The sequence below is a fragment of the Tiliqua scincoides genome, chromosome 2, assembly GCF_035046505.1.
Source record: "Tiliqua scincoides isolate rTilSci1 chromosome 2, rTilSci1.hap2, whole genome shotgun sequence".
Taxonomy (NCBI): Eukaryota; Metazoa; Chordata; class Lepidosauria; order Squamata; family Scincidae; genus Tiliqua; species Tiliqua scincoides.
Window position 1 is genome coordinate 113,286,253 of NC_089822.1, and position 20,053 is coordinate 113,306,305.

The window sequence follows — 20,053 nt, forward strand, 5'->3', positions numbered from 1 at the left end:
ATGTGCAACGCTGTGCAGAAAGTGACCCCCCCTCCGCCCCCGCCCTTCAGCGTGCCTGTTGCTGCTCCACGCTGACACTGGCCCCCTCCCCCTCCCCACTTCTGTCGGCATGGAGACAGCCTTGACCTCCGACCCGGCCTGGCCGGCAGTCACGTGATGCGCCATCATGGCGGCCTCCTGGGCTGCCAGCGGAGGCGTGAGCCTGACCCGCCTTCGGCTGCGGCTGTTCTTCGGCGCTGCCGGGCAGTTCCTGTTCCGAGGCTTCCGCACTGCAGGTGGGAGGGGAGCGGTCGCCGCGTGTTTCCTCCGACCCCCCCCACCTGTGATGGTGGAGGGGCGCTCAGACCTGTCCCGCCCTCCTCCCTGGCTGCTGCTTTAGGGCAGGGGCGTGCGGTGGGCGGGCAGGCAGATAGGTGAGGCAGAGCCTCCCCACTGGAGTCCTTCGCAAAGGGTCTCAGCCATGTGAGGCACCTGCAATCCATGTGCGGTGGGCGGGCAGGCAGGTGAGGCAGAGCCTCCCCACTGGAAGCCTTCACAAAGCACCGCCACCATGTGAGGCGCTCAAGCACCCACTTGGCACATGGGTCGTGAGTGCTTGGGCACCTCCCACAGTGGCGGTGCTTTTCAAAGGACACAGGTGCTGAGGCTCTGCCTCACCTGCCTCCTCACACACAGCGTGTGGGTTGTGGGTGTTTGTGCACATCGCATGGCAGTGGCGCTTTTCCAAGGACTCCAGTGGGGAGGCTCTGCCTCATCTGTCTCCCAACACATGGCAGTGGCACTTTTCAAAGGACTCCAGTGAGGAGGCTCTGTCTCACCTGCCTCCCCATTCCCTGCATGTCTCTGCTTTAGGGAGGGGTTTGGGCAGACCCACTACCAAGCCTGGTCCCTGAAGGGGAGCAGAGTTCCCTTTCTCTTTTCAAATGCTTCCCCCTCCCTCCTTCCCATGATCTCCCTGTTTTTTAGATACTTGACCTGATTTCATTTAATGAAATGCTTCAGTTACCAAGATCATTTTGTTTTTTGTAGATGCTTCTCTTCCCCTCCCTTTTCTGCACTTAAATTCCATATTATCTATCCTCCCAAGGAGCCTAGAACAGTATATGCATGTTTTATCCCCCTCCCACCCTGCTTCATTGTTGTAATGACTGAAATAGGTTAGGCAACTTTCCAGCTCTGGTGTAGCCACAATGCAGCCCCATAGTAAGGGAACACATGTTCCCGTACTTTAAGAAGGCCGAAGGGACTGCCTCTCCACCACAGGATGCATTGCACACCCAACTGGCACAACTGCACCAGCACTGGAAAATCAGATAGGATTGGGCTCTCTGAAAGCTGGTTCAAGATCTGCCAGTAAGGCTTTGAGACTTTGAATCTGTACCTGGATCTCCCCATCTAAATAGACTAATCTGTTGATTATCACATCTAAGGTTTCTAGAAAAGGAAGGGGGGAGTCAACAACAAGGCTTGTGGCAGTTTAAAGATTAACAGATTCCTCGATGCATAATGTTTTGTTGGCTGGAGCTGTTTGTCACTTCTTCAGGGTACTTCAGAGTACCTACAGCTCTGATTACCTTTAGTAATTACTAAATTATTGTATTGTATTGGCAACCTTCAGTCTCGAAAGACTATGGTATCGCGCTCTGAAAGGTGGTTCTGGCACAGCGTCTAGTGTGGCTGAAAAGGCCAATCCGGGAGTGACAATCCCTTCCACACCGGGAGCAAGTGCAGTCTGTCCCTGGTCTGTCTCCCTGGCTATGGGCCTTCCTTCTTTGCCTCTTAGCCTCAGACTGTTGGCCAAGTGTCTCTTCAAACTGGGAAAGGCCATGCTGCACAGCCTGCCTCCAAGCGGGCCGCTCAGAGGCCAGGGTTTCCCACTTGTTGAGGTCCATCCCTAAGGCCTTCAGATCCCTCTTGCAGATGTCCTTGTATCGCAGCTGTGGTCTACCTGTAGGGCGCTTTCCTTGCACGAGTTCTCCATAGAGGAGATCCTTTGGGATCCGGCCATCATCCATTCTCACGACATGACCAAGCCAACGCAGGCGTCTCTGTTTCAGCAGTGAATACATGCTAGGGATTCCAGCACGTTCCAGGACTGTGTTGTTTGGAACTTTGTCCTGCCAGGTGATGCCGAGGATGCGTCGGAGGCAGCACATGTGGAAAGCGCTCAGTTTCCTCTCCTGTTGTGAGCGAAGAGTCCATGACTCGCTGCAGTACAGAAGTGTACTCAGGACGCAAGCTCTGTAGACCTGGATCTTGGTATGTTCCGTCAGTTTCTTGTTGGACCAGACTCTCTTTGTGAGTCTGGAAAACGCGGTAGCTGCTTTACCGATGCGCTTGTTTAGCTCGGTATCGAGAGAATGTGTGTCGGAGATCGTTGAGCCAAGGTACACAAAGTCATGGACAACCTCCAGTTCATGTTCAGAGATTGTAATGCAGGGAGGTGAGGCCACATCCTGAACCATGACCTGTGTTTTCTTCAGGCTGATTGTCAGTCCAAAATCTTGGCAGGCCTTGCTAAACCGATCCATGAGCTGCTGGAGATCTTTGGCAGAGTGGGTAGTGACAGCTGCATCGTCGGCAAAGAGGAAGTCACGCAGACATTTCAGCTGGACTTTGGATTTTGCTCTCAGTCTGGAGAGGTTGAAGAGCTTTCCGTCTGATCTGGTCCGGAGATAGATGCCTTCTGTTGCAGTTCCAAAGGCCTGCTTCAGCAGGACAGCGAAGAAAATCCCAAACAAGGTTGGTGCAAGAACACAGCCCTGCTTCACTCCGCTTTGGATGTCAAAAGGGTCTGATGTGGAGCCATCGAAGACAACAGTGCCCTTCATGTCCTTGTGGAAAGATCTGATGATGCTGAGGAGCCTGGGTGGACATCCAATCTTGGGGAGAATCTTGAAGAGGCCGTCTCTGCTGACCAGGTCGAAAGCCTTTGTGAGATCTATGAAGGCTATAAAGAGTGGCTGTCGTTGTTCCCTGCATTTCTCCTGCAGTTGTCTAAGGGAGAATACCATATCAGTGGTGGACCTGTTGGCTCGGAATCCACACTGCGATTCTGGATAGACGCTCTCTGCAAGTACCTGGAGCCTCTTTAGTACAACTCGGGCAAACAGCTTTCCTACAACGCTAAGGAGAGAGATGCCGCGGTAGTTGTTGCAGTCACCCCTGTCACCTTTGTTCTTGTACAGCGTGATGATGTTTGCATCCCTCATGTCTTGAGGTACTCCACCTTCTCTCCAGCAGAGACAGAGGATTTCATGCAGCTCAGTGACTATGATCTCTTTGCAGCATTTTAGGACTTCAGCAGGGATGCTGTCTTTTCCAGGTGCCTTGCCAAAGGCAAGGGAGTCCAGGGCCACGTGAAGTTCTTCTAGGGTTGGTTCACTGTCAAGCTCTTCCAGCACAGGCAGGCACTCAATGTTGTTCAGTGCTTCTTCGGTGACTACATTTTCTCTGGAATATAGCTCAGAGTAGTGCTGCACCCAGCGTTCCATCTGCTGCGCCCGATCCTGGATGACCTCGCCTGTGGCAGACTTCAGAGGGGCAATTTTCTTCTGTGTTGGACCTAGGGCCTGCTTGATACCATCATACATCCCCTTGATGTTGCCCGTGTCAGCTGCTATCTGTATTTCGGAACAGAGCTGGAGCCAGTAGTCGTTAGCACATCTCCTGGCAGTCTGTTGGACTTTGCTGCGAGCAGTTCGGAGGACCTGCAGGTTGCGCTCACTGGGACAGGCCTTGTATGCTGCTTGAGCTCTCCTCTTTTCCTCAATGACTGGTGTCAACTCCTCAGAGTGGGCTTCAAACCAGTCTGCCGCCTTGTTGGTCTTCTTGCCGAATATGGACAAGGCGGTGTTGTAAACGGTATTCTTGAAATGTTCCCATCTGTTGGATGCGTTTGCGTCGGCCGGGCCTGGAAGAGATTCCTCAAGCGCTTGTGCAAATTCCTCCACTTTTCTCTGATCCCGGGTCTTGCTGGTATCAATGCGAGGTCTTCCTTCCTTTTTCGTGTGATACAGTCGCTTTGTTTGCAGTTTCACTCTGCTGCACACCAGGGAGTGGTCAGTGTCGCAGGCAGCACCATGATAACTGCGTGTGATCTTGATGCTGGGAAGGCTGGAGCGTCTGGTGAGGATCAGGTCGAGCTGGTGCCAGTGCTTTGATCTTGGATGTCTCCAAGAGACTCTATGTTGGGGCTTTGTGTTGAAGAATGTGTTGCTGACACAGAGACCGTGATGACAGCAAAACTCTAGCAGGCGTTGGCCATTTTCGTTCATCCTCCCAGTGCCAAACTGACCTAAGCAAGTGGGCCATGAACTGTTATCAGCACCAACTCTAGCATTGAAATCGCCGAGGATGAACAATGGCTCTTTTACAGGGATTTTCTTGACAGTGGTGGCCAGGTCATCATAGAATTTGTCTTTGGCTTCTGCTGGAGACGACAGAGTCGGTGCATAAGCACTGATGAGAGTGATAGGTCCTGCTGATGACTGGAGCTGCAGGGACAAAATTCTTTCACTTCCCACAGTAGGTGGGATGATGGATTTCAGCAGGGTATTTCTGACCGCAAAGCCAACGCCATGTTCCCTGGTTTCGTTTGGTGGTTTTCCCTGCCAGAAAAATGAGAAATTTCTCTCCTTGACAGATCCGGAATCTGGCAGCCTAGTCTTTTGAAGGGCGACGATGTCCATCTGCAGTCTGCTCAGCTCCATGTCGATGACAGCTGTTTTGCGTGCGTCATCTATTTCTTGCAGGTCATCAGAGAAGCCAGGTGTCATTGTCCTAACGTTCCAGGTGCCCAGCTTTAGGGCAGTAGTTTTCTGTTTTCTGTTGCATGGTGCAGAGTTGTCGATCCGCTTGTCGGTTTTCACCCTAAACCCCACGCACCCCATGAGGTTAACGGACCGTGGCGAGGCAACACCTTGCTGGCTGGGGACTGCCCAGCTTAAGGCGGGCGGTAGCTGCCCAATGAGATGCAATGATCTCTCCCACCGTCGGAAGCAGCCCCTGGCGTCATGCTCTACGCCAATCGAGCAAAGACTTATAACCGGTAAACTGCTGCTTCCCGTGTTGTGCCGACGCCGTATGGCGAAGTTGGAGTGTCCTCTCCAGTGCGCGAAGCCTGGGTAAAGAAGGTATGGAGGATAGGCTGTTACCCATGCAGCAAATCCCCCCTCTACACGTCGCTGGAATGGTCCAATGGAAAGGCAGAAGCCAATACGGTTGGTTCCAGCGGCGTCGCAGGAGTTGCCAGAACGTGACTGTGTTCAGCCATGAACTGCCTAAGGGACTCCGGCTCCTGATTTTGCCTCGAGGTTGACTCCTGAAGCCTTTTCCAGAACTGGATGTAGCCACAAGGCAGTGGAGGTTTGAGGTCAGAGTTTCCTTCTCTTAGATGAGCTGCCTTCCTAGGCTGACGAGTCCCATCTACCCGGTGGCTGTTTAGTCGCCTCTTACGACAAGTACAGCCAAACTGAGGGCCTATTCTTAGCCCCCAGCCCCCAGGGGAAAATTACTAAATTAGTAATTAGTAATTACCTTAAGTAATTAGTAATTACCTTTAGTAATTACTCTGAGTACCTTTAGTAATAAAAGTTGGATTTGGTAGTTCTGTCCTGAACAACCCCACTCCCTCTTTCCCCTTCCCAGTGTGTAGTTGCAAACTATAAAATTGGAATTCAGAGTAGGTTAGCTCTCTGCTCTGACATGTATGGGCTTGTTTTAAAGGCAACAGACCTTATTTCTGACGCTTTTCAGCAGATCTTCACAGAAATTTCACGTGGGTGACATAGGGCACAATCCTAACCCCTTATGTCAGCGCTTCCCAGCACTGGGCAATGCAGCTCCTAGGTAAGGAAACAAACATTCCCTTACTTTGAGGAGGCCTCCGTGAGTGACACCCATTTGCAGGATGCAGCACATGTCCCATTGGTACCACCAGTGCTTTTTTTGTAGGAAAAAAAAAAGGTGCAGGAACTCACAACTTGTTAATCATTTATTTATTTATTTATTTTTAAACCATTTTTTAATTGGAGAAATAAAATATTTTTATGTGCTTCCCCCCTAAAGATGAACTTTCTTCTGAGTAGACATGCATAGGATTGGGCTGTCAATCTCCACATCCCGTTCCCCCTAGGTACTTTTTCTACACATGGGGAAAAATACTGTACAGGTGCACTTGTAGAGTGTAGTATGTAGTGTGGCACTACTTTGAGGAGAGGAAGCAGTGAATGGCTTCCGAAAAATGGCTTACATGAGTTCCATGTAGTAAAATTACTCTAAGCAACTGTGGGAGTAAGAACAAAAAAGGAATTCTTACATGAGAGGGGTCCTTAGGTGCACATAGAAACAGCTACGTTTGCAAACAAGCAATTAAATATGGTTTAATTCAGGTATCAGAATACTCTGTGTGTTTGGGAAGGCGCTTGGCATGCAATTGTATGTTCTCTGTTGCCCTGAGCAGCTGCTGTGCATTGCTGGAGAGGAGCTGCAAATGCTGGCTGGTGGAGGGCATGCTGGTGGGGGAAGGATGAGGAGGATCTCCGGCAAGGCTGGACAGCACGTTGTACACACTTAGAATCCCTTTTCACCTGCCCTTAGCATGTGAAAACAGGTGCAGATATATATCTCTGCCAGGATTAAGAGCCCAATCCTAGGTATGTCTACTCTGAAGTAAGTCTCATTCTAGTCAATGGAGCTTACTCCCAGGAAAGTGCCTAGGATTGCAGCCTAAGAGCCCAATCCTATGCATGTCTACTCAGAAGTCCACTTTAGTGAATGGGGCTTACTTTGGATAGGATGGCAGCCTTAGAGTCCAATACAGGACTGTCTACTCAGAAGTCAGTCCCATTAGAGTCAATGGGGCTTCCTCCCAGGAAAGTGTGGAGAGGACTGCAGCCTCAGAGCCAAAGCCTATGGCTGTCTACTCAGAAGTCAGTCCCAGTAGAGGCAGTGGGGCTTCCTCCCAGGAAAGTGTGGAGAGGACTGCAGCCTCAGAGCCCTTCCTCTGCCTGTCTACTCAGGCTGCAAGGCTATGACACTTTCCCGGGAGTAAGCCCCATTGAACACAATAGAACTTACTTCTGAGTAGACATGCATAGGCTTGGGCTCTCAGGCTGCAAGGCTATGCACCCTTTCCCAGGAGCAAGCCCCATTGAGCACAATGAGACTTACTTCTGAGTAGACACGCCTAGGCTCGTGCTGCAGATTGGCACGAGGGCTGCACCAGCCAGCTTCCTTCCCCTCCTCCTCCGCCAAGCCAGTACCTGGGCGTTCTGTGGATGCTGCAGCCCATCTCCCTGGCTGGCTGGCCGTCCTCCTCCTTGGCGGCGGTGCGTGTCCCCCGCGCCCTCCACCGGCTTGGAAGCTGCGTGGGGTCGTTGTGCGGTCAGGCAGGGGCCAGGCCCTGGGTACCACTATGCCAGTGCTGGAAAGCACTGACATAAGGGGTTAGGATTGTGCCCGTAGTGACTCTTTGAAGTTTTTTATTAAACTTAATAAGCCTAAATGTGGAGTGGTGAGAGTCTGGAATTTATAAAGAATTTTGTTTTTACTAAATGTGATAAGGAATAACATTACCTTTGTGCGTTTGGGATAATAGAAAAAGAATGGAATAATACTTCAGCTCTTAAAAATTCATATGACATCCCCAACCCTCATGCAGCCTGGGACAGCAGTTGAATCTTTTGTTCTGGGCTAGAATAGACAGTGCCTATGAGATTCATGCTTGATAATGATCTCTGTTTGCTCATCGTGCCCTGTGTATTGTCTCCCACACATAGCAATAGCATTACTATAATTTTTTTTTTATTCAAACCATTTGCCATTTCTTAGTAGTTTTTCCCATAGATTTGTAGGGTAAGCCAGTCAATTATCTCCATATTGCTGAATCTGACTTGTCAATGGTTTGTCAAATCTACCTCATGCACTCAGGGTATTCTGGCTCCCAGTGTTTAAAGCACTGTGCTACACCAGCTATACTACTTCATCCCTTATCCAAGTACTCAGATGAAGCTGTTTTGATACATAGACTGTTCACATGTGTTTATTGTTTGTTTTGAACATATGGATTTTCTCAGTTTTCCCATATTGACAATATAAAAGTTGGTACTCTGACTCTTGACAAGACGTTGGTAATAGGAGAAGTTGGAGCAGGAGCCATCCAAAAATGTCCAGTCTGCATTTACTAAGACATCAGAAAACTTGGCCAGGGTACTGATTTGCATTTTAGGACAGGAGCTGCCCCTCCCCACAAACATCAGTACAATACATGTACAAGTTGACTTGCACCCAAGATTATGTTGATAAAAGCATTTTCAAAGTACTGTGATTTTTTTTCCAGTGGCCTCCCAGGCAGAAGATGAAAGCTGTACAACAGAAGTGTAAGTATCCAGAAATGTGATTTTCTGAGATCAAACTGATCTTGGATCTCCCTTGTGAGTGGTCTGCCTTGCTGTGGACAATGTAGGCCCAATGAGAAGCTGTGTCATAAATGAATGGTTTGCTAATGTAGACACCTTGGTAAGACTGGGTAATTTCAAGTGTTCCCATCAGGAAAATTTTTGTACAGGTGTCCAGATAGCTGCTTCCCCTGCTCTTGATTTCAGATGCATCTGCATAATTTCTTGATATTGCACTGTTCTGCAGTAGCTGTACTTGACTGTTCCAGTCTTAGCAGGCTGATATGTTTGGGAAGAGCCTAGCTCCGTAGTTAAGTACATGCTTTGTATACAGAAAGTTCCTGGTTGAATCCTTGGCATCTTCAGTTAAAAAGATCTTAGGTAGCAAGGTGGGTAAGGCCTCTACATGACAGCCTAGATGACAGTACTGGGTTAAATGGCTGATGGTCTAACTCATGCCTGATGATCACCAACTAATTTGGCAGAATAGAATTCTACCAGTGGAGGCTTCTTTTGTCTCAGGCATTAGAAATTAAACTCAGAGGTCAGAGTATTTCCTTCTTCACAGATTTGATGAGCAAAAAGTTGCTTTTTTTTCTGGTACTTAAGAAAACCTTCATTCTACATCCTCACAATAGCATCTTTTACAGCAGTGCGATAACATGTAAATATAACCAGTTAAGTGCCAGTTAAAAGCCAGGTGATAATCACCCATACAAGTTTTTAATCAGTTGAGGACTAAAAATGTGTTAATTGTTCCTTCTTTTTCAATAGTGTGTTTGTAATTAATATCTGTGCTAGCTTTGAGATATTGAGTGGCATACTGAATTACTTTGAAATGGAAACTGACATTCAGCCATGCATTATGGCAGGGGGTTGGTGGTTTGCAGCAATGTGTCACAACTCCGGTTGTTTCTTCTTCATTTTCAGAGTGAATGTGGTGTTCATAGACCGATCTGGGGAGAGGGTCCCAGTGCAAGGCAGAGTGGGAGATGATGTGCTACACTTGGCTCAGAGGAATGGCATTGATTTAGAAGGTAAGTCTCAGATCCTGCTTGCCAAATGTCAATTTGTCAGGGTCAACAGAGGGGCTGTCAGGGACTGCATGCTGATCCAGGGCACTAGTGCCTGGTGGTTAGTACGCTCACTTCCTTCCCATTCCCCCCTCTTCCCTGTTGGGAAATGCAGCTTACTTGGGGTAGATTGAATCCACTAACCAGGAGCAGTGGTGTACCTGAGCAGTGCCGGATCCCAGGTGGCACATCTAGGGGGTGGTGCACACCAGCTGCCTCCCACCTGGAAGCCATCTGAGAGCTGGAGAGGCTGTTTGTGGCCTCCCTGACCCTCAGAAGGCCTTGCAAGACCTTCAGAGGGCCTAAAACCGTCACTTCCGATTTGCCGAGGAAACTGGAAGTTACTTTTTAGGCCCTCTGAAAGTTAAGGAGGCTCTCAGAAGGCCTCAGGTGGGAGGCAGCCAGTGCAACTGGTGGGGGGGTGGGCTGCCCAGCCAGTGGGGAGGGAATAGCAATTTGTGGTTGTGGCCCCAGGCAGCACTGGAGCCAGGATCGCTACTGCCCATGAGATCAGGCTAGTGAGAGGGGCTCCCTGGGCAGACCCCCCCCCAAACAATAGAACCTCAGAGGTCTCCAAAAAAAATCATTCTAGTAACACCTGCAGAGTGAGGAGATGTGAAAATCCACTTTATTTTCCAAAACCAGGCAGACTCGGAATAAAAGGGAAAAGTTTTATAAAAAAATTTATAGTAAAAGGAAAAGAGGATAACAAAACCAAACGAACAAGGATAAAAGTAAGGAGAATTGAACTTGGCAAAAAGGGTTCATTCTGTAATCCAGCCATTTTCGATCTTTTTCAGCTCGTGGCACGCTGACAAGGCTCACTACCAGTTTTTTATTTACATTAAATTATTACATTACAGTTAATCTTGAATTAATAAAATTAATACAATTAAATCATTACATGACGAAAAAATTGACAAGAAGCATGGAGAGGGAAGTATATGTAGTTTCTGAAAAGGAGGGAAAATCCTATGTTCAAATTCTTATCAAAAGTGCCAGAAAGTGTTGGCAAGGACAGGGCAGGTTGATCATAGTGGGTTAGGGGCAGTGAGGAGACATGATTGGATCAAGTGCAGGATTAAACTGGGGGTGGGGGAGAGAGAGAGAGAGAGAGAATGTGAGGCAGTGATTCTGCATCTTTGGAAGGTGTGGACAAGTGAGGGGAGGGACAGTAAGAGAGTTGCTAACTGTGACTGTGAGATTTGGGGGGGGGGGTAAATATGCCTGGAGGAGGGGGTGGGTTGGGGGAGAAGAGGAGAGAAATGCCAATTACCTGCTTGTGTATTTGAGAAAAAAGAGTGCAACCAAAAGGCCAATCCTATGTATGCCTGCTCAGAAGAAAGCCCCATTATAGTCAATGGGCTTACTTCCAGGTGAGTGTGGATGGGATAGCACCCCCAGAGCCCAATCCTATGCATGCCTGCTCAGAAGAAAGCCCCATTATAGTCAATGGGGCTTACTCCCAGGAAAGTGTGGATAGGATTGTGGCCCAGTGCCCTTCCTCTAAAAGCCCCAAAGTGCAGGGCGGGTCGCTTTGGGGAATTGCAGGCAAACTGGCAAGGAAAAGGGACTTTTAGGAACCCTTCTCAGCCAGCCAGTCCTTAGGTTGGGGGCCTTAGCAGACTCGCTCGATGTGTACCTGCTTGCCCGCTTCTGGCTCCCTCTTCTCACTCACTCCGCAGCTCCCACCTCCCGGCTCCTCCGGACTTCTCTGGTTGGGCAATCAGCACGCAGGCAGGCAACAACCGCCTTTGTGCCCAACCCTATGCATGTCAACTCAGAAGTAAGCCCCATAGTAGCCAATGGGGCTTACTCCCAGGAAAGTGACGATCAGGTTGTAGCCTGAGTTGTGCTCAGTAGCAGGAGCAAGCTCCAAGCGGACTCTTCAGCTGCTTCCTGGAATGCAAAGCAGCCACGAAGAGCCCCTTCGCTGGCTGCTCCCTTGCTTGTGCTGCCTGCCAGGGGAGGCTCAAAGCATCCTCTTCTCCTGCAGGAGGGTGCGCAGCTGCTGCCTGCCTCCTCTGATCCCGTGGCATGTGTGCCATGTCACAGTGGTTGAAAACCGCTGCTGTAATTATACAGATTGTCAGCACATGGTGCTGAGACCTTTTATGACACAATTATATCAGTTCTTCTGGAGGTCCACAAGCAGGGCATGGAAGTTGTAGCCCACATTACCTCTTAGCAATTGGTTCTCTTGGCGATGTTTAGATGTCGTACCTAATAGCTGTTGATAGACCTGTCCCTCATGAATTTATCTAACCCCTCTTTAAAGTCATCTAAGCTTTGGCTTAGATCAATAATGGCGAACCTTTTGGGCTCAGCGTGTCAAAAATTTGGAAAATGCCTAACATGACTTTACCGGCATGTCACTCTCCCCCCCCCCCTGAACAAAAGAGAAACAATATTTTACATATTTATTTAGAAAAAAAATACAGTCCGATCGTGTGGTGCAATATATTATATAAAGAAATGTCAAATAATTGCAAAATGAAATATGAGTAAAAGAAACTCAGTTGTTGGGTGTTGGTGAATGCTGGTGTGTCATCCAAAACGTCATGGTATGCCATCTTTGACGTGTGTGTCATAGGTTCGCCATCACTAGCTTAGATCATTAGGCAGAGCCTAATGGGGCTGAGACCCGGCTGGGACTTCAAGCCGCTCCGCTCTCCTCTGACTTGTGCCACCTCCGGAGGTGGCGCAGGTCTGAGGAGACCATAAGGGGAAGCCCTTGCCCATGGCTGAGCTGCTGCTCGCTGCAAACCCATGTTGGATGCAGCGCAAGCCTCCTGGCTTGCCTGCTGCAGCGCGGGTTTGGATTGCGCCCTTAGTTGCTCTACTCTGTGTCTTTTTCAACTTGGATAGCCCTTTTGAGATGCAGTCAACCAAACCCTTCACGCACCCTACTTTCCTTTTTTGTGTTGCCTATTCTTGGCTCAGCAGCAAAAGCACTTCGGTTGATAAAGCTGTGTTGACCCTTTGTTCTGAACATTTTTATCATTTCTTTATCTGGCCTGACTGTGACAACTACCTCCACTTCTTGCTTTTACAGGTGCCTGTGAAGCTTCTCTGGCCTGTTCAACCTGTCATGTCTATGTGAGCCATGATTTCCTGGACAAGCTTCCTACTCCTGAAGAACGGTAAGGACCACCATCACTCTTTCCTTTCAAAGCAGCAGTGGCAGACTTCTTCATTTTGAGGAAGTAGGGCCAGACCCTTCTTAGTTGACCTGTTGATGCCCTCATCAGCCTCCTTTGAAGTAGCTTGGTGGAAGAAGATTCAGTTCTCCCAGGTTGAAAAAATTGACAGGTATTCTCACAGAAGAAGCCTCTGCTGTTTCCCTCTGACAGCTCAAGAATTGTTCTTTCCCTAGACCAAAAGCAGCAGGCAGTGCCATTTTCTGAGGTGTGAAGTGTTACCAAGAAAGGCTCAGAAATAGCACACACTTCTTTTATATTCAGCTTGGGCTTTTGGTGGTGATATTCCCCTAGCAAGCTGCTTGTGAAGCAGCACTGCCCAGGTGAAAAGCAACACACAGGATCATGCCTCTGATCTGGCAGAGGTCATATCATTTAAAAAAACAAAAACCCCATCTTCTAACATCAATCATCAACAATTATACCTTAATAATACTCTTACTATTGCAGCACCTTCCTGTAAAACATTTTTCAAGGACATGAGAAAAAAATGCTTTATTAGTGAAATATAAAATCAGAAAAAATAGAGAGCAAAGAGTTAAGACACTAAAATTTAGTAATTAATTATAATTAAGGGCTGCAGTATTTCGTGGTTTGAAAATGTCTCTTAATCTGATCTAATCTAAAATCTCAGCCCTTCCATTTGGTAATTGTTAAAGATACATTGTTAATCTTTAATACTAAAACTTACTATGCCTTTAACTGTAAAATTTCTAATAAACCTACACGATCCTTCAGACTGATTATCATAGTACCCCCTTTTTCCCCATTCCAGATTAGGGTGTTTTAGCTCTCTTATTTGCAACACTTGGAGATCTTTGTAAGAGCTCCTACTTTTTGCTTGAAAGGATGATGGTCATCCCCTGTATCACCTATAGTAGAAGAGTAATCTAGGTGGCCTTTCTTATTCCTGGCAGTCTCTCATCTCTCTCCTTCTCCTAGGGAGGAGGATATGTTGGACATGGCACCACTACTGCAGGAGAACTCGCGTCTGGGCTGCCAGATCATCCTCTGCAAAGCACTAGAAGGAGCAGAGTTCACCCTCCCCAAGATCACTAGAAACTTTTATGTGGATGGGCATATCCCCAAACCTCATTGAAGACAATGAAGCTAAGAGCTGGACCAATCTGCAAAGGGAGGATGGCTCGAGTCTGTAGAGCAGACTTCAGAGAGCCAAGCAGGAGTGGGGTTGAAACAGACATATGTTGGTGAGTAAGAGGATGGTGTTGCGGAAGGTATTTTGAATCAACCAGTTCAGGCCATGCAAGAAGAGAAGCAAGTTCCAAGTTTCCTGCAAGTGTCAGCTTCCATAAGGCATAGCCTCATTCATGGTAAAGGGAGTATGCTGGAAGACCCACCATCTCCTCCCCAAGCCCCTTGGGCAACGAATGGGGGATGATTCAAGCACTTAAGGGAGGTACTGCAATCAACAGCTGCAATCTTGTAGAGAAATATAAAGCTATACATAGCAAGCATGGACTGCATAGAGGGGGAGAGGAAAAACCTACAAGTTATTTGCACATGTATGTTGGTTGTATTCGTTCTAGCTTTGTTTTCCTTTCCACTCATTGTACAAGTAGTAGTTTTGTTAATTTTGGGGGCCTTTACATTTCTCTTTTGCCATTTGAGTGTGGAAACATGGATTGGAAATGTCTGTTTCTGTTGCAATTTGTGCTATCAACCTAGTCTGTGTGGAAGAGGTTCACGTGCCCCATGTGGTTTTGTCAATAAATGTTATTGTTAAAAACAGGCTACTGTTTATTTTTCCCTCATACAAAATAGTTTGATGTAGAATGCAGGGAAAAGTCTCCAGCAGAAGGAAACCAACAACTTGATACTGACCAGGGCTATGTATTGTGAGAAAAGAAAAACGTGATGTTTAGCTTCAGAGCTTTAAAAAAGAAAAAAAAAGTTGTCCAGCTCAGGGTGCAAAAGGCCACTATCTATCCCAGAAACCAAATAAAATAAATTCCTTACATTGTATTGGCAACCTTCAGTATCGAAAGACTATGGTATCGCGCTCTGAAAGGTGGTTCTGGCACAGCGTCTAGTGTGGCTGAAAAGGCCAATCCGGGAGTGACAATCCCTTCCACACCAGGAGCAAGTGCAGTCTGTCCCTGGTCTGTCTCCCTGGCTATGGGCCTTCCTTCTTTGCCTCTTAGCCTCAGACTGTTGGCAAAGTGTCTCTTCAAACTGGGAAAGGCCATGCTGCACAGCCTGCCTCCAAGCGGGCCGCTCAGAGGCCAGGGTTTCCCACTTGTTGAGGTCCATTCCTAAAGCCTTCAGATCCCTCTTGCAGATGTCCTTGTATCGCAGCTGTGGTCTACCTGTAGGGTGCTTTCCTTGCACGAGTTCTCCATAGAGGAGATCCTTTGGGATCCGGCCATCATCCATTCTCACGACATGACCAAGCCAACGCAGGCATCTCTGTTTCAGCAGTGAATACATGCTAGGGATTCCAGCACGTTCCAGGACTGTGTTGTTTGGAACTTTGTCCTGACAGGTGATGCCGAGGATGCGTCAGAGGCAGCGCATGTGGAAAGCGCTCAGTTTCCTCTCCTGTTGTGAGTGAAGAGTCCATGACTCGCTGCAGTACAGAAGTGTACTCAGGACGCAAGCTCTGTAGACCTGGATTTTGGTATGTTCCGTCAGCTTCTTGTTGGACCAGACTCTCTTTGTATCGAGAGAAAGAGTGTCGGAGATCGTTGAGCCAAGGTACACAAAGTCATGGACAACCTCCAGTTCATGCTCAGAGATTGTAATGCAGGGAGGAGATTGCAAGCAGGGAGGAGGCAAACGGAAGTATTGCTCTCCCTTGCAATACCGGGTAGATGGGACTCGTCAGCCTAGGAAGGCAGCTCATCTAAGAGAAGGAAACTCTGACCTCAAACCTCCACTGCCTTGTGGCTACATCCAGTTGTGGAAAAGGCTTCAGGAGTCAACCTCGAGGCAAAATCAGGGGCCGGAGTCCCTTAGGCAGTTCATGGCTGAACACAGTCACGTTCTGGCAACTCCTGCGACGCCGCTGGAACCAACCGTATTGGCTTCTGCCTTTCCTTACATTAACTTTCAGTGAAATTGTCACTCACCCTTTTTTAACTTAACCCTGAATCCCAAAAGCCAATCAAAACTGATAAGTCTGCCCATGCTTCCAAACAGATGCCCAGCTGTACACTTTGGCAAGTGTCCTGGAAAGGAATGAATTCTTGATCAGGAATGGGGCAGTTGTAAACCACAAGAAACAACTACTTTTACATGCTATCTAGCACTGAGGAGCAGCCCCTTGGCAGTGGAGAAGTCAAAGTGAGCAGCATTTCAAGGTGCATTGAGACAAAGCTGGGATTAGAATCATCGAAAACTAAACTTCTATGAACATCTCCTCTGAGATGAATGTGATTTCACTGACACAGTGGGAAATGGTTTCAACTTGGAAGTAAGTCCGATAATGGGATAATGGTACTGATGAATTGGATTGAATTACCCAGCCTTATATTTTACTGACTTTACAGCCCAATCTTATGGTGCATTGGTGCCCAGAAGAACGGCAGCACTGATATGGCCGCTGCTGTATACTACAGATGCCTAGGCAGTCGCTGTTTTTGCTCCCTTACCCCAGCTAGAACACTATTCAGTGGGAGCAGACAGAGAAAGCACAGAATATGGCAGCAGGCTCTGCTGCCATTTCCATCCCCCTTCTGGGCCTGATCCTCATCTCCTTCCTATTTCTGGCCACTCCCACCTGCAAAAGCCACACAGATGGTTAAACATATTACGGGCCACTCCCCATGTTGTTCTCATGGCACTGAGGCCCAGTGTCAACTGATGCTAGCCCAGTGCCAGCGCTCCCTCCTCCCTGGATCTCAGCGACAGCCAGAGCCAGCGGTATGCATGTACTGCCAGTGCTCTGGCCCATAGGATTGGGCCCTCAATGGACTGGTTCAAGTTGCAAGCTCCTTTGGAGGGTCAGGAACCTGTCAATTGCATGTGTTACTACATAAAGAGCTATATACACTGATAGCGTTCTAAGTGGAAACCTGTGAAAATTCAGGAGGAAAGGACCCTCTTTCTGTCCAATTCCTCATCCATTCAGGATCCTCTTCACTACAGGAGGGCAGCAGGTTTTTGTTTTTTTGCTACATTTTTACAAAAGTCACATGGCACTAAAAATGTTGCTTATTTAGCATGTTATACCCCACCCCCCAGGATTCTGGCAAATAGTTTCAAGGTGACCTAGCAACAGAAAATTAAATACCGTTTTTACAAGAAAACAATATGCTATAACCACACTCATATGAGTGGTTAATATGGAAAAAAAATTGGACTACTGTGGACTAGTTAATTTAGGCATTTTGCCTTGGCAAAGAAAAGGCAGGGTCTAATTTCTGAATAAATAGTTCTATGAATGAGAAAGGAAAAGGATAATGAAAGAATAGGGCAGTAACCCTCTTATATTGAGCTTTATGCAATTATGAAGTAAACATGCATAGCTCAAAGTTATACAGTGCAGAATTTAGGCTGAGTTTTCAGCAAGGCTCAGCCTGAGACATTGTTTAAAAAGCCAGCATATTAGGGGCTGCCTAGTTAATAATACTTTATTTTTTTATCCTCACAAGCCTGCAAAATATGTTTGACTGAAAGCTTCACAGTTGAATGGGGACTTAAGCCTTACCTCCTTGCACCCAAACCCAGTACTCTATACTCCAGACTAGAGGTCTCCAAACTGGAAACCGCTGTGTCCCAAAAAAAGCCCTCCCCATCCTGAGTGGCACTTAGTGTTCTACCGTGGTGCTGCGTTTCTTTCAAGCTGATTTGGGTCCAAGGGTACAGAATAATAAGCGCCAATCATGGGGAGGGGGACTTTTTCCAATCCCCAAATCCAGCCCCCAGGCTAGGGTTTGGAGAGCCCTGCAACTGTACGAAACTGACAACTCTAAAATGTGTGAAATGCTCAAGAGTGCCTCAAAGCATGTGCAGAATGCCTTTCCTTCTCAACAATCAGCTTCCACACAACTGGACTAGAAAGAAGAGCATCTCCAAATCCATTTGTGCCCTTATCCAGACATCCAGATTATTTCAAAATCCAGACATTTTTGTCTAAGTCTTTTTTCTTTAGTGTGAACACTAGGTGGTCTTGTGCTCATTCCCACATACAGTGTTGGTAAGTTCTCTACTCTGTGGTGTGTACCTGTACAGACATTGCTGAGAAATGTCAAACAGGCCAGCAGACATCCATATGGGCAACAGTGAAAAGAGCATTTCTCATTATATTTATGCAATTATTCCAAAATCCAGACACCTTCCTGTCCCAAGCAGTCCAGATAAAGAATAATCAACCTGTAATTCATTTTAGAAACTTAGTACAAGTACCGGCCAAACAGGCACTCTTGGGGAGTCTCAAACCAGTTAAGCAACAGGCTCAGGGCATGGTACTCAGGATTACAGGCAGGTCAGGAAAATCAAGGTTGCTGTGCAAGTTAGGGGCTAGAAAAACAAGCACTGGTTCATCCAGCAGCCAGGGAAAGCTCTCAAGCAGGGTATGAATGTCAATGCCATCATCAGCCATTTGCTCCAGCAGCTGGTTAAGCAGCCCAAAGTAAGCTGCCTCTGCATATGGCAGTGCCACATCATGACCGATAACGGAGCACTCTCTCCTTGTCCAGCTCTCTCTTACAGTCACCCTTGATAAGCCAAGCACATGGAAGAACTTCTTTCAGGCCCAGTGTTCTCTTTGGCAAGAGCACAGGCTCTCCGCAAATAATTCTGAAGACCAGACCAGTCAGGCATTGTGAACCCTAAAAAGAACTCTGGAACAGAAGACAAGGCATTAGGCCAGGGGTGTCAAACATAAGGCCCAGGGGCCGGATGCGGCCCACAGAAGCTTTTCATACGACCCTCAGGCTTTCAGCTGCTGAGTAGTGCTGAGGTGTTACTGCTGAAAGGGCAGCCTACATGAAAATTGGGCTCTCCCATTTCTTGAAATATGATCAAGATTCATATATTTTCTCTTTTGTTATTTGCAGCTAATGAGTGAGAAAAGTGAGAAAAAGTGTTTATTTTTGGTTATGACCAGTTTAATGACATTACTTCTCACCTAATGACATCACTTCCAGCCCTCAGCGGGCATCATGAATGCTATGTGGCCCTTTGTATGAAATGAGTTTGACACCTCTGCATTTGGCAGCCTCATGCACCAGGAGTGGGAAGGCAGGAACTCCAAGAGGAATTTTATCAGGGGGTACAAAGTTTCTTTTGGCCCCTTTGCAAAGAGGGAAGGGTGAAACAGAGCAAGGGGTGGTGGTGGTGGACAAGCAGAATGGGGGCAGGGGGGCAAAACACAGTAGGGGGTTGGGTGGAGACAGCTGGAAAAGTCTTTGGAGCCCAGCTCTACCCACCCATGTCCATGTGGCATTGGCAACTAGATGGAGTAATATGGAAACACAAACACACTCCCAAGTCTCTCTAAAATCTTTTAAATATAGAAAACCATTGCAGAAAATTAGAACCATCGTATTTAGGCTGCAATCCTAACCCACTTTCCAGCACTGACATAAGGGCAATGCAGCTCCAAGGTAAGGGAACAAACACTGCCTTACCTTGAGGAGGCCTCCATGACTGCCCCCTCAACTGCACAGCTATGCCAGTGCTGGAAAGTGGGTTAGGATTGGGCCCTTAGGCTCACACTAGAATGGAAAGTGTCCTGTGTGTACCAAAACTTGCTTCCGCAGAAGCTGTAGCCTTGCAGCTGTGTCCCTGAGCAGCTGTGTCCCATTCGCTCCTTCATGGTAAGCAGATCCACAAGCCCAAGAGCTACTGTAGTGGCCAGTTTCCTCCCAGATTTGACACTGTGTTAAGGAGTGTCACGTATGCATTTCTTAGCCCAGTATATATGGCTTGCCAGTAGTTACAGCCACACACTTGTGGTAGCGTCCCCAGCATCCCATGTGGGCAGCAAGTCCAGCTGAGATCAGAAAATGCAAGATCCCAGGAGAATTTCCGGGCCCCTCTTTGGGTCCTGGGCCCTCTTTTTGGCCCTGGGTACAAATTACCCCCCTCTCCTAGGCCCTAAGGGCAGGATCCATCCATCCATCCATCCATCCATCCATCCATTCATTCATTCATTCATTCATTCATTCATTCTCACATCCATCTCCCCTGCCCCGCTGCGCTTCAGCTTCACCCCTCTCCTACTCGACCACCTGAAGGCTCGATCCTTCTTCTCCCTTTATGGCAGCCGGCCCTGGGCTCGCAGGTGCGTCCAATTGAGCGCCCTCGCCCAGCGGCAAGCTGCTTCTGGCCCTCCCCTGCGCACTGCCCAAGTAATCTGCTGGCGGGGGGGGAGGTTTGATTCCCCCCAACCAGCCCTGGCTGCGCGCCACTCGGC

General features: G+C 47.9%; 1 protein-coding gene across 1 annotated transcript; it reads left to right on the forward strand.

Annotated features, from left to right (window-relative positions):
* The first annotated feature begins 161 nt into the window (after positions 1–161).
* FDX2 (ferredoxin 2) lies at positions 162–14,392 on the forward strand. The gene is made up of 5 exons (XM_066617403.1): positions 162–275; positions 8,342–8,381; positions 9,330–9,436; positions 12,528–12,615; positions 13,615–14,392. The coding sequence occupies exons 1-5, from the start codon at positions 167–169 to the stop codon at positions 13,769–13,771; spliced, it is 501 nt and encodes a 166-aa protein (XP_066473500.1). The 5' UTR covers positions 162–166; the 3' UTR covers positions 13,772–14,392.
* Positions 14,393–20,053: the final 5,661 nt, after the last annotated feature.